Source organism: Astatotilapia calliptera, chromosome 7, assembly GCF_964374335.1.
Source record: "Astatotilapia calliptera chromosome 7, fAstCal68.1, whole genome shotgun sequence".
Classification (NCBI taxonomy): domain Eukaryota; kingdom Metazoa; phylum Chordata; class Actinopteri; order Cichliformes; family Cichlidae; genus Astatotilapia; species Astatotilapia calliptera.
Window position 1 is genome coordinate 68450698 of NC_137428.1, and position 11891 is coordinate 68462588.

Here is an 11891-nt window from a genome sequence, read left to right on the forward strand (position 1 = left end):
TGTGTGTGTGTGTGTGTGTGTGTGTGTGTGTGACCTCCTGCTGACCAAAAGGGTCATAAAAGCAGGAAGCTTACAACAGAAGCTTCTTCTACAATAAAACCTCCCCCAGCACAGAGTGGCTGGAGAGGTGGTCAGGATCAAAGGAATGTCTTGAACTCAGACTTACAAATTTAAGAAGCCCAATGACAACATTCAACAATTAGACTTAACAGACGTCCTTCTCTCTCCCAGGACCCCAAGACTACGCCATGCTGGGTCATACATGTTTTGTTAACCCTTAAATGAAACACTGCCACTGAAAAACACGTTTGCATTATTTACGGTTTAAAAATGTCAGTGCAGCAGTGCAGTGTTTCAGCCACTGTCTGAAACAAGCTGTTATAACTCCGCCTCTGTTTGGCCTACGTCCTTTTGATTGGCTGCTTCTTACAAGCAGAAGTTTTGAACAGCTGCTTTTAGGGATTTTTGTTCTCCTAGCCACAGCTGTGTGACTGAGATCACACCATCAATATAGTCATGTCATCAAAATAAGGCCATCCCCTCACTGAAACACGATGTGGTAAATGGCCTGCATTTGTATAGCGCTTTTCTAGTCCTTAAGGACCCCAAAGCGCTTCACACTACATCCAGTCATCCACCCATTCACACACACATTCACACACTGGTGATGGCAGCTACATTGTAGCCACAGCCACCCTGGGGCGCACTGACAGAGGCGAGGCTGCCGGACACTGGCGCCACCGGGCCCTCTGACCACCACCAGTAGACAAACATGGGGTTAGTATCTTGCCCAAGGATATTTGGCATGTAGTCAGGAGGCAGCCTGGGATCCACTGACCTTCTGATTAGTGGCTGACCTGCTCTGCCACCCCCGCCACATGATATAGAGCCAGGAGCAGAACATTTTCATTATTTGAAATTTTAGCCATGTTTTATGAAAAGCCAGCATTTTAACAGCAAACGTGACACAAAGTAAAACAAGAGAGAAGAAAAAAGCTCCACCTTACATGTAAATAACCTGTCATACATCCTTTATGAATACACTGCTTGGATAAATATGCAGTAGTTCCTGTTTTTGTACATGATTCATTTTGGACCCTGGATGTGAGAACTGTCCATCACTCCCTGAAGGTGCTGTTTCAGTCCGGGAGCGCTAGAGGGAGACAGTTACACGTGTATCTACTGGTGGACAAGAATGCATAATATGAAACAACTCAGCTGCAAGTGCAAGTAACTGGTGTTAAAATATTTAAAGGCAGATACCAACAACCCAAATTCAAATGGCACAGGTGGCCTTACGTGCTCTATTTGAACTAGAATGCCTGACTTAATGTGATGGACACACGTTAACGAGCAGTTATAGGAGAGGAAAGTGTGGAAGTGGCATAACAACATCCCCTGTCCTGGTCAGAGCCTCTTTGCAAGTGTTGCTCTGCTCATTCTGAGAAGTGATTACGCTGTCTTAAATTTCATACTCAGTGACTGTCTGCATGTTCTGTCCACCAAGATGTGTGTTTATGTCAAAGGTCAGTAATGCCGACAGACAGACTATACTTTACACTGATGGGATATTCTAACAAAGTGTTAGGCATGCTCCCAGCAAGACTCGCTTCTCTTAACTCTGTGTGTGTGTGTGTGTGTGTGTGTGTGTGTGTGTGTGTGTGTGTGTGTGTGTGTGTGTGTGTGTGTGTGTGTACAGGGCAGACAGCTGAGCTGCTATATTTGATCCTTCCAAGCCCAGCATGGGACAGGGTACATCCACTACACACACGCAAAAATGACATGCTGACCATTGCAAGGGATTTTATTTTGCATTAAAACTGAGATAATACAGCTGAGTTGCTACAATGCACTTTTCACAACTGTGTAGAATATATATATAATATTTAATTCAATGAGCACAGATATTGTGAGAAAATGGTGTCAGCTGAGGAGCGCTCCTGCCGCTGAGCTCTGAGTTATTTGCTGAGCATGCTGGGATCTTGTTCCACCTGGACAGGCATGTCTGTGTCTTCTTGGATCCACTGAGCACACGGTGTCAACTACCTCGCAAAAAAAAGAAAAAAGAAAGAAAACCGGAGCTTCTCTTGCAGTTTGTGGAGACGGCGGCCTATTGCACGGTAAACCCATGTTAGCAGCGGAGCAGTTTTCCGTATGGGCCACGTGTTCTCTGTTCCAGATGATCTGCTGTTGGACAGACTGTGAGAGGAGGAGTGAGCACTCATCAACTTTCTAGGAAGGTTCTTTCTAATCTGGTGACAGAGCCCATCCTCAAGCAGGTCAGTGCAGCACAAATGATGAATTCAGCAATAAACGCTTCACTAATAATAATTTTTAAATAGTAATGAGATAAAACCTGGAAAGTTGAGGTGGATTTTCTTAAACTGACCGCTGAGATGAAGCTGCAGTAGGTGCACTAAACAACGGTTTGTTTTCAGTCACTGAGTGAAGAGGGTGAGTAGGTGTGAGAAATGCTCATGATTCATGTTGAACCAAACAGATCCAGAACAGCTTTTCGATTACTATAGAAACAAGCTTGAGAGCACTTCTGTAGTCATGCAGGGACGCGGGGAGCAGGTACGTAACGAAAAAGTTCAAATAAAAGATTTAAAAGTGAACAGCTGAGTGTTTTATGCATCGGCCTCGCAGGGGCAGTGTTGGATTTTGTACCAGCACAAACTTATATTTCACTGTCTTATTATTGTTGCTCCTTTTGCAGTATTTCATGCACTTAAATGTGAAATGTGTACATGTGCTCTCTGACAGAGCAGCAATGATACAGATTATCCAGTTTCAAAGCTCTGGCTGAAGCAGCCCTGAGTGTGTGCCGTGCACACCACAGAGCTTAGGCTATTCAATTCTCGCTAAAACATAATAACGTTTCCACTCCACCTAATTTTAGCAAAGCGGGCTGTGATTGGTTTGCTTTCTCTCATGTATGCTAAGAGAACTACGGGACATCATTTACTGTCTTCACAGGCTGCCATGGATCATGTGCTGGACATAGCTGACTGTTACTTCTTCACTCCTTACATTTACCCGGTCTCATGGCCTGAGAGCTGGGCTGTGCGCCAGATTATCAGCCTGTGGGTGGTAACCAACGTGGGAGCTCTGCTGGTTTACCTGGTTTTTGGTGCTCTTAATTTCTACTATGTGTTTGACCATGTGCTCATGAAGCATCCGCAGTTTATTGAGGTAGGCCAGTGGATGGATAGCCAGCTTTGGTACCATTTCCAAACCAAGGTTGTCCTAAACCCCAACTTTGTGCATTTGCTTCACTAACAGCATCAAGTAAGAAAGGAGATCCAGCTGGGAACAGTCTCCATCTTCTGGATGAGTTTTCCCACCGTGGTGCTTTTCTTCTGGGAAGTCAGAGGACACAGCAAACTTCATGACAGCGTCAGTGAAAACTCCCTGGGTGAGAAAACGGTTATTTACATATTATAGCACACGATTCATGTTCGCTCCTAACTAAAAATGAGATTCTCCAAGTGAGCCTACTGTATTTAATGAATGTACTGTTAAAATGCTTATATATGGCTAAAGGCTCAAATCAGAATACTTTATTGATCCCTGGGGGAAATTATTTTTCATTACAGTGCTCCATTATAAACAAACAGTAAAAAAGACAGACAATACACAAGAATAGCACAATATATGCAGGCATATATATCAGGGCTCTAGACTAACCTCTTGCCATGGGCGCACCGGTACGCCTAACTTAAAAAATTTAGGCGCATCGGCACAAAAGTTAGGCGCACTCAAATTTTTCAACCGCATCGCTTAACACCGCAGTTTTACATGTGCACTTTCTTTGGGGGGGGAGTCCATACAGACAATATTCATTTCTAAATTATTAACTAACAAACTTGTGCTTAAAGTGCTTTGTCAATATTGTAGAAAATGTTAAACTTAATCATCATCTCGGCTCCTCTGACGACCTGTTTGCTGCTGTCTGGTGCTGACAGGCAGTGTTAGAGGGGACACTCGGGCATTTATTGCAGCATATAATGTGTTTTCTGGACACACTGCTGCTTTTTCAGCATTCAAAGATTGATGACACCGTGTCAGAGCTGGCTATGAATTTCAGACGGATCAGGCCTTAACTTAACAAAAAAGTTATCAATAGTTCTTTTCATCTTTTCTTATTACAGCTACATCCACTCTGTCGGGCCCAGGCTGCTCACTAGGGCTGGGTATCATCACTGATTTCTATAATCCATTCGATTCAACTTAGCCTCAGACAGTCAGAAATATTATAATTCTGATCATTTATCAGCACTGATACACATGAGACCATTAACACCATAATTCCCTCCACACTCACCACCAAGCTGGAGCATCTGGGACTCAGCTCATCTATGTGTCAGTGGATCTCCAACTTCCTAACTGGCAGACCACAGGCAGTAAGGATGGGCGGACATGTCTCAGCCTCTACCACTCTCAGCACTGGAGCCCCCCAGGGGTGTGTTCTGAGCCCCCTGCTGTACTCTTTGTACACATATGACTGTGTGGCCACTACCAGCTCCACCACCATCATCAAGTTTGCTGACGACACCGTCGTGGTGGGCCTGATCTCTGATAACAACGAGACGGCCTACCTGAAGGAGATTAGGAATCTGGAGAACTGGTGCCAGAGGAACAACCTCCTTCTAAACGTCAGTAAGACAAAGGAGCTGATAGTGGACTTCAGCACTAAGCAGGAGAGGAACTACCAGACCCCCGTCATCAACGAGTGCCCAGTGGAGAGAGTGGACAGCTTCAAATACCTCGGAGTTCACATCACGCAGGACCTGTCATGGTCCTGTCACATCAACACCGTGGTGAAAAAGGCCCGACAGCGTCTCTACCACCTCAGACGCTTGAGAGACTTCCAACTGCCCTCCAAGGTGCTCAGGAACTTTTACTCGTGCACCATAGAGAGCATCCTGGCGGGAAACATCTTAACCTGGTTCGGGAACAGCACCATGCAGGACAGACGAGCTCTACAGAGGGTTGTGCGGTCAGCTGAGCGCACCATCCGCTCCGAGCTCCCTGACCTGCACTCAATCTACAGCAGGCGGTGCTGGACCAAGGCCAGGAAGATGGTGAAGGACCTCAGCCATCCCAACAACAGACTGTTCTCTCTGCTGAGGTCAGGAAAGCGATTCCGCTCCCTGAAGACCAACACAGAGAGACTGAGGAGGAGCTTCTTCCCGCAGGCGATACGGTCTCTCAATCACACCACCACACAGTACTGACCCACACATATGGTTCTTACACACACACTGGACTTTCTGGACTTTGGTTTTGCACAACACTGGTCACTATATTCTTCATTTCCAGTTAATACTTGTACAGCTGCTGTTATTGTGTATATATTTATTTATATTTAGATTTCTTCATACATTCTTATATAGTTCTATATTGTGTATTTTGTTGTACAGTTATTTTATTTTCAACTTTAATTTATATATTTATCTTTATCTTATTCTTCCCAGTTAAATTTACCCTTCATTCTAATTTGTGTTGTACAGTTATTTCATTTTTAACCTTAATTTATATTTTATTCCTTCCTAGTTAAATTTACCCTTTTTAATTTTTCATATTTATTTCCTATCTTATTCATAGCCTTTTCCTTTTTTGTTTTCTTTAGGTCACGAGCAGTTGTCCAAGCATTTCACTACATATCGTACTGTGTATGACTGTGTACGTGACAAATAAAATTTGAATTTGAATTTGAGACTTCATCAGAATTGTGAACATCACAGCAGACGCCTTTGGGTGAAAGTAACTGAGAATAAAAACACAGAAAAACATGAGGGAGATTTTCCTGGTCTGGCTTTTTATAGCAGATAACCTGAAAAATATTCTGCAATTTTGCATAATTTTAAGAAGTTTAAATTTCTTCAGTATTGAACAGCAGAAATTAGGCTTTCTTGTCCGAGGTCATTTAAGTGAAAAAAGAAGAAGACAGCGCTGTAAACAACGGTATAGTGAGTAGATATCCCTCATATGGTCATCTCAGCTGCACAGCTGTGTTTAGCACAATCGGGTGCTTCTGTGAGGCAGCCAATCAAAAGACAGCTGCCTTAAAGTGAAGGGATGAGATTTAAAGTGCTTTTTTCAGGGAGAGGCGAGTGGCTGCACTAAGGACAAGTATGAAGTGAATGAGCGTGTCCACTTTAAGGCTGCGTGCGATTAACTCACTGAAACTAACCAACCCACAAAGAGTCTGCAAAAATGAAAACTCATGTATGTCTCTGCTCCAGGCTGGTCACGACTGTTCGTAAGCATCACTGGTTTCTTGTTCTTTACTGACATGTGTATATACTGGATTCACCGCGCCATGCACCATCAGAACATTTACAAGGTGAGCTTCAGCATCTGTACTGCCAACCTACACTTGCCCCAGGCAGTCAGTTACCTTTGTCAGTGGGTGGCTTCCTATAATAAAAGGGTCCACCTGTACCAATGAACCCATGAAACAATGATTTCATGACCTTTTGGGCTTCTCAGCACTTTTATGCTCACAGTTGTTTTTACCAAACAGGTTACAGGCTCGGTTTAGCACACAGTAAAACACCGAGCAGCCGAAGGAAACATGTAGAATATTCTTTTACTCTTATAGTTATTTTAACTCCACAGCTTTGACTTCGTTTGTCTTGTGTATCTTCTCATTAAAAGAAAATCTCAGACTTGACACCATTTGTGTTTCTCCCCCTCAGCACTTACATAAGCAGCACCATACCTTCAAGATACCAACACCGTTTGCCAGCCATGCCTTCCACCCACTCGATGGCTTCCTGCAGAGCTTACCGTACCACATCTACCCTTTCATCTTCCCTCTCCACAAGGTGCATATCATCTGCTGTTGCTAGGAAATACTGACATGCCCGATCTGAGGTCAAAGGAGGACCACGCTGTAAACCAGGGGTTGGCAACTCCAGGTCTCGAGGATCCTGCAGGTTTTAGACGTGTCCTTGATCCATAACAGCTGATTTAAATGGCTAAATGACCTCCTCAACATGTCTTGAAGTTCTCCAGAGGCCTGGTATTAAAACTAATCATGTGATTCGGGTGTGTTGACCCAGGGTGAGATCTACAACCTGCAGGACACCGGCCCCCGAGGCCTGGTGTTTGACAACCCTGCTGGAAATCAGGGCTGCATTAAGTTATTCCTATTAAACTGCAGTAAAACGTCTAAGTGACTGGACAAAGTGTATGTTGATACACTGAAACTGAGAAAGTGCACCGTTGTCTTCAAACTGTGAAATGCTTCAGCTGACATGAGTTATTTTAAACTGCAGGTGGTTTACCTCTCCCTCTTTGTCTTCGTCAACATCTGGACCATTTCCATCCACGATGGAGACTACCGCCTTCCAGGCCCGCTGATATTTCTGATTAACGGCGCTGCTCACCATGTTGATCATCACCTGTACTTCAACTACAATTACGGACAATACTTCACACTCTGGGATCGCCTGGGAGGCTCGTACCGACACCCATCGGCGCTGCTGGGGAAGGGACCCCGTGACCAGATTCGCAAGCTGACGACAGAAGCAGCACAGACACAGTGATGATGGACGCTCAGAGCAGAGAGCCATTTCTGGACATTAACAGGCTATTATGCTGCCAATGGTCTAAAGCAGAAGAAAGAGACAGCCGGTACGAAATATGCAGATGCCCTAGCTAGATACTACCCAGGCAGAAGATGAAAATGATAAAGCATAGCAAAATAACACACTGTATGTTAGCAACAGTGTCATAGGGTTAAGTAGTACTACTGGTGTGAATGTAACGAGCACAGATTTGGTGTTACACACAACTGTAGCAGAAAACTGAAAGTTGAATCGATGTGTTTTAAGCATGTTTAAGCATAAGAGCAAACCTTTTCCCCCAATAATTTGGCTGCTTTTATAGTACAGCGACATCCAGTGGCCAGACTACCTGCAAGATAACTCTGGTATTACTGCATGGGTAAAGGTGAGATGATTTTGTTACAAACTCAGGAGACTAGATCTGTTCAAAGCCAGGGCTCCTCGTTATAACGCTGCAGAAATAAGAGCCGTGGTTTAATAAATGCACACACAAACAGGAGGACTATGTGCTCACATTTATCACAGTTTCATAAAGTATAAACAATGTTTATGTTTTACAATAAGAGTGATGGATGGTTCACCACCAAGTAAAAGGCCAATGCGCAGAGAAGATACGGCACATTTGTGTGTCAAAACCGACACAGCACGCACCACGTCTGTGCATTTTATTTGTACAGTTCGATTCTGTGTTAGTCTTTCAGCTTCCGGTGCTCGGTGTGTTCTCATGTAGGCTCTGCAGGGCGAGGTCTGTCCACTTCATCTCTTGCTCTTTCACAGACTCTGTCGATCCCCCGTTGTCCTGCTCAGCCTCAGGCAACTCACTCTGCAACAAACCAGCATCAGAAACTGGTGATCTGCTGGGATTTTCCCACAAAACCGTAACTTGTGTTTAAGGTAACATACAAATGGGTGAAAATGTGTTGTTGACGTTAGAGATCAGAGGAGAATGTGCAGACAGTTTCAAGCTGATAGGAAGGTGAAGGCAATCCAAGCACGCAGAGCTTTGAACGCACAACACACCATGAAGCAGATGGACTACGGCGGCAGAAGACCACACAGGGTGCTGCTCCGGTCAACTAAAGCCGCAATTCACACAGGCTCATGAAACTTTGAGAACAGAAGACTGGAAAAATGTTGTTGTTTCTTGTACACGATGTGTTCACGGCACATGTAGTGCAAGTAGGAGATCTGGATCGTGGACGGCCAAATCAACAGCAACTGCGTGATGCTATCATGTCAACATGGTTCAACATCTCAGAAATGTCTCCAGCATCTTGTTGAATCTTCGCTATGACAAATCAGAGAAGTTCTGAAGGCTTTAACCCTGGCAAGGTGTATCTAATGAGTGTATATAGTAGAAAGCAGGTAAGCATGCGCATGTCATCTTCTGTAAACCGAGAACAGGACAGAGAAGTATACCAAAGCAAAATCCCCCCCAAAACCACGTGTATATTTAAGCTTGTGTTCATATCCTCTCATTCTTTTCTATTTTATACTCGAACTCTGTAATATGCAACTTCTGTCGGTGCTCTGCTACTGGAAACTGAACTTCCCGGAGGAACCCACCCGAGGGATTAATAAAGCGCTAATCTAAGTCACTGGCATTAAGTAAAAAGCTGGATATTATGGAGTGTCCTCTCATAAACTGCACTGCTCGGGAACATCCTGCAAAAACATTTCTGCTTCCTGTAATCGTTGGTCCTTGTTGACGTCAACCTTAGCATTAACATTTACCAAAGGAATGGTGACGTCTTCGTACGGCAGCCTGTCTTCCCTCCAGGCATCATCGGTGAGATCCAGGACTCTCCCATCCCGTTGGATTTCACTGTCCATCCTCCCGCCGAGACACAGCCGGCTGCCAACTAGCCTCAACAGCAGGGGAGCAACAGGACCCCAGATTTACGTCCGAGAACAACGCCGTTGCTGTTTGAGAAGAGCAGTCGCAGTAATTCTACGTACCCCGTTGTCACGTGCTGATGACGCAGTGAATGGCGCCTTTACGTGCAGTGGAAAAATACGAATCTGACGAGTTGTACTAGCAGGAGATCCAATACAATTTCTCGAAACCACAGATTATATATATGCAGTACATTATATGCAGTATATATGTATGTTTATGTACAGCCATTGGTCCAAATATGTGAACTTACACAAGAGCAACATTTAGACTGCTACGTGGCATTTATGCTCCACAGTATACAGCCTTGTATGCCACCTGAAGGCAAGTTTAGCCCATCAGGAGTTATTTTAGAGTATTATCTAAATGACCTGATTCACTGATCATTGGGACCCAAAAACTGTATGCAGAAAATGGTCAGTCACCATTCAAGTCCTTGCTTTGTCACAGCCCTCCCACATATTTAAAGTGACGATTAGTTGAGTTTCATGTCTCTGTCTTCTACCACATGCATGCATGTGTGTCTATGGTTATTTAGTGCCCCATGGGTTGTGGTATGTTCTATATTTTGGTGAGCAACACATACCGTCACTCTTTCTCCAATGATCATTTTGCACTTAAGATCATGCAATATCAAACAGTGACCACACACTGTGGTTTCTTTTGGTTTCTTGTTATTGTTGTTTTTTATGTCTTCCTTTATTTGACCGCCAGACTGCCTGATTTTTATCTCTGACAGCAAAGCAAAAAAACCTGCTTTTCACATCTAATCTGTATTTTTCTTCTTCTCAGTCTTCTAATCAGGCCTCTTTATGTTGTGATATAACTTGGTTTACTCTGATTAGTGTTTGCTTGTGAGACTGTCCAGAGCATGTCTGAGAGGAGGCAGTTAGCAGCATTACATCTGACATATGAGACTCTTGTATGAGTTCAGGGAGATGTTTGAAGAGAGGAATAAGGTGGTGCTGTGTTTAAGGTACCTGATGGAAAATAGTGCTCATACTTGAATGTTAATTATTAGTATAGCGAGCTGGGGGATACTATTAAATATTTTAAGGTAGATTTGAACCAAAGTTCGGAAATATAGGCAAGTTATTACGTTTTTTGTTTGTTTTTTTTTTTTTTTGCCAGGGCCAATATCTGTCAGTAGCTGTAATTATTTCTTTAAACTATGTCCAGCTGCTGATGACAGAGAGTCTTTTTTTTTCCAGTACAAAAGAGTCGGAGCCCCATCCTCTCGCGCTTTCTTTGAAAGTCTCGTGAGATTATGTGAGGTCAAGCGCCTGGGTCGTCATTGCTATGGTAACCACATGTTTCTCTGTCTTCAACCCGTGACCAGTCGGTGTATTTTGTTGAGTTCACGAATCTAAGGTAATTATATGAATCACATCGTAGTTTGGAAACAAAAACGCTTCAGTCAAGCAATAAAAAACCCAGTGGCGCGAAATTTAGCGCTAGATAGTGAAGTTAAAAGAAATGAATAGACATGAATCACAAAGATCGCTGGACCGCTCTATGCTCGAAAATAATTTAACTGTAATCACTGAAATATATATATAATCTTAAATCCGTGTAAAACTAATACCCGCTATATGCAACTCTCCATTGACCATTAGTGAGTCCATATACACCTGGTCAGAGGGCCCGGTGGCGCCAGTGTCCGGCAGCCTCACCTCTGTCAGTGCGCCCCAGGGTGGCTGTGGCTACAATGTAGCTGCCATCACCAGTGTGTGAATGTGTGTGTGAATGGGTGGATGACTGGATATGTAAAGCGCTTCGGGGTCCTCAGGGACTAGAAAAGCGCTATATAAATACAGGCCATTTAATGTAAATGTGTAAATAATCTCCTAAATCGTTTCCCCCTCCTTTTTTAATAGAAGATCAACAATGCCTGTTTCTCCAGAGCAGCAGGCAGAAGATGCCAAAACATCAACCAGTCCCGGAAACCCAGTTTTTACCTGCGTGATTACTCCACAAGCAAAAGATCTGATGTCTGCAGGGGGAACAAAGCTCGAAAGCATCATGTATAAGACCACATCCGCCGACTACGGTCGCCTCCCTCCAACCTTTGAAAGCTCTCCGTGCACTTTCCACCCCAAATCACAAAGGTTCACCGAAGTGCTGAGGAAGACCGGGATGTATCGGAACTACTCCTTTAATACATCCCTGGACCGCAGCAGGGTGTGTGACTGCTTTGCAGGACATGTCTTTTGAGAAAAAAAAAAAAGCATAAATCTCAAATGTAACGACTGCAGTATTCAATATCTGCACATGTGTGAAATTAAATGACATTGTTTAGCATGTGTGTTGATGTTTTTGTTTTCCTAGGCGTTTGATTTATTTGTCTTAACCTGTTAATATTATATGTATATATTATTTTGAATCTCAGATGAATTATAAACACATAGGTAGTC

At 43.7% G+C, this 11891-nt stretch overlaps 1 protein-coding gene and 1 non-coding gene across 3 annotated transcripts; both read left to right on the top strand.

Annotated features, from left to right (window-relative positions):
- Positions 1–1967: 1967 nt before the first annotated feature.
- Positions 1968–8079, top strand: LOC113027168 (lathosterol oxidase-like). Of its 2 annotated transcripts, XM_026176757.2 has the most exons (6): positions 1968–2279; positions 2980–3195; positions 3286–3418; positions 6252–6352; positions 6708–6836; positions 7290–8079. In XM_026176757.2, exons 2-6 carry the CDS (start codon positions 2986–2988, stop codon positions 7557–7559), a joined length of 843 nt encoding a protein of 280 aa, XP_026032542.1. In that variant the 5' UTR covers positions 1968–2279; positions 2980–2985; the 3' UTR covers positions 7560–8079. The 2 variants fall into 2 exon arrangements, with proteins under 2 accessions (XP_026032542.1, XP_080160105.1); XM_080303979.1 differs by lacking the exon at positions 1968–2279 and having other exon boundaries at positions 2929–3195.
- A 2639-nt stretch (positions 8080–10718) lies between these two features.
- LOC113027169 (uncharacterized) lies at positions 10719–11778 on the top strand. Its single transcript, XR_013910167.1, has 2 exons — positions 10719–10848; positions 11355–11778. It is a non-coding gene; the product is annotated as an uncharacterized LOC113027169 (transcript).
- The last annotated feature ends 113 nt before the right edge of the window (positions 11779–11891 follow it).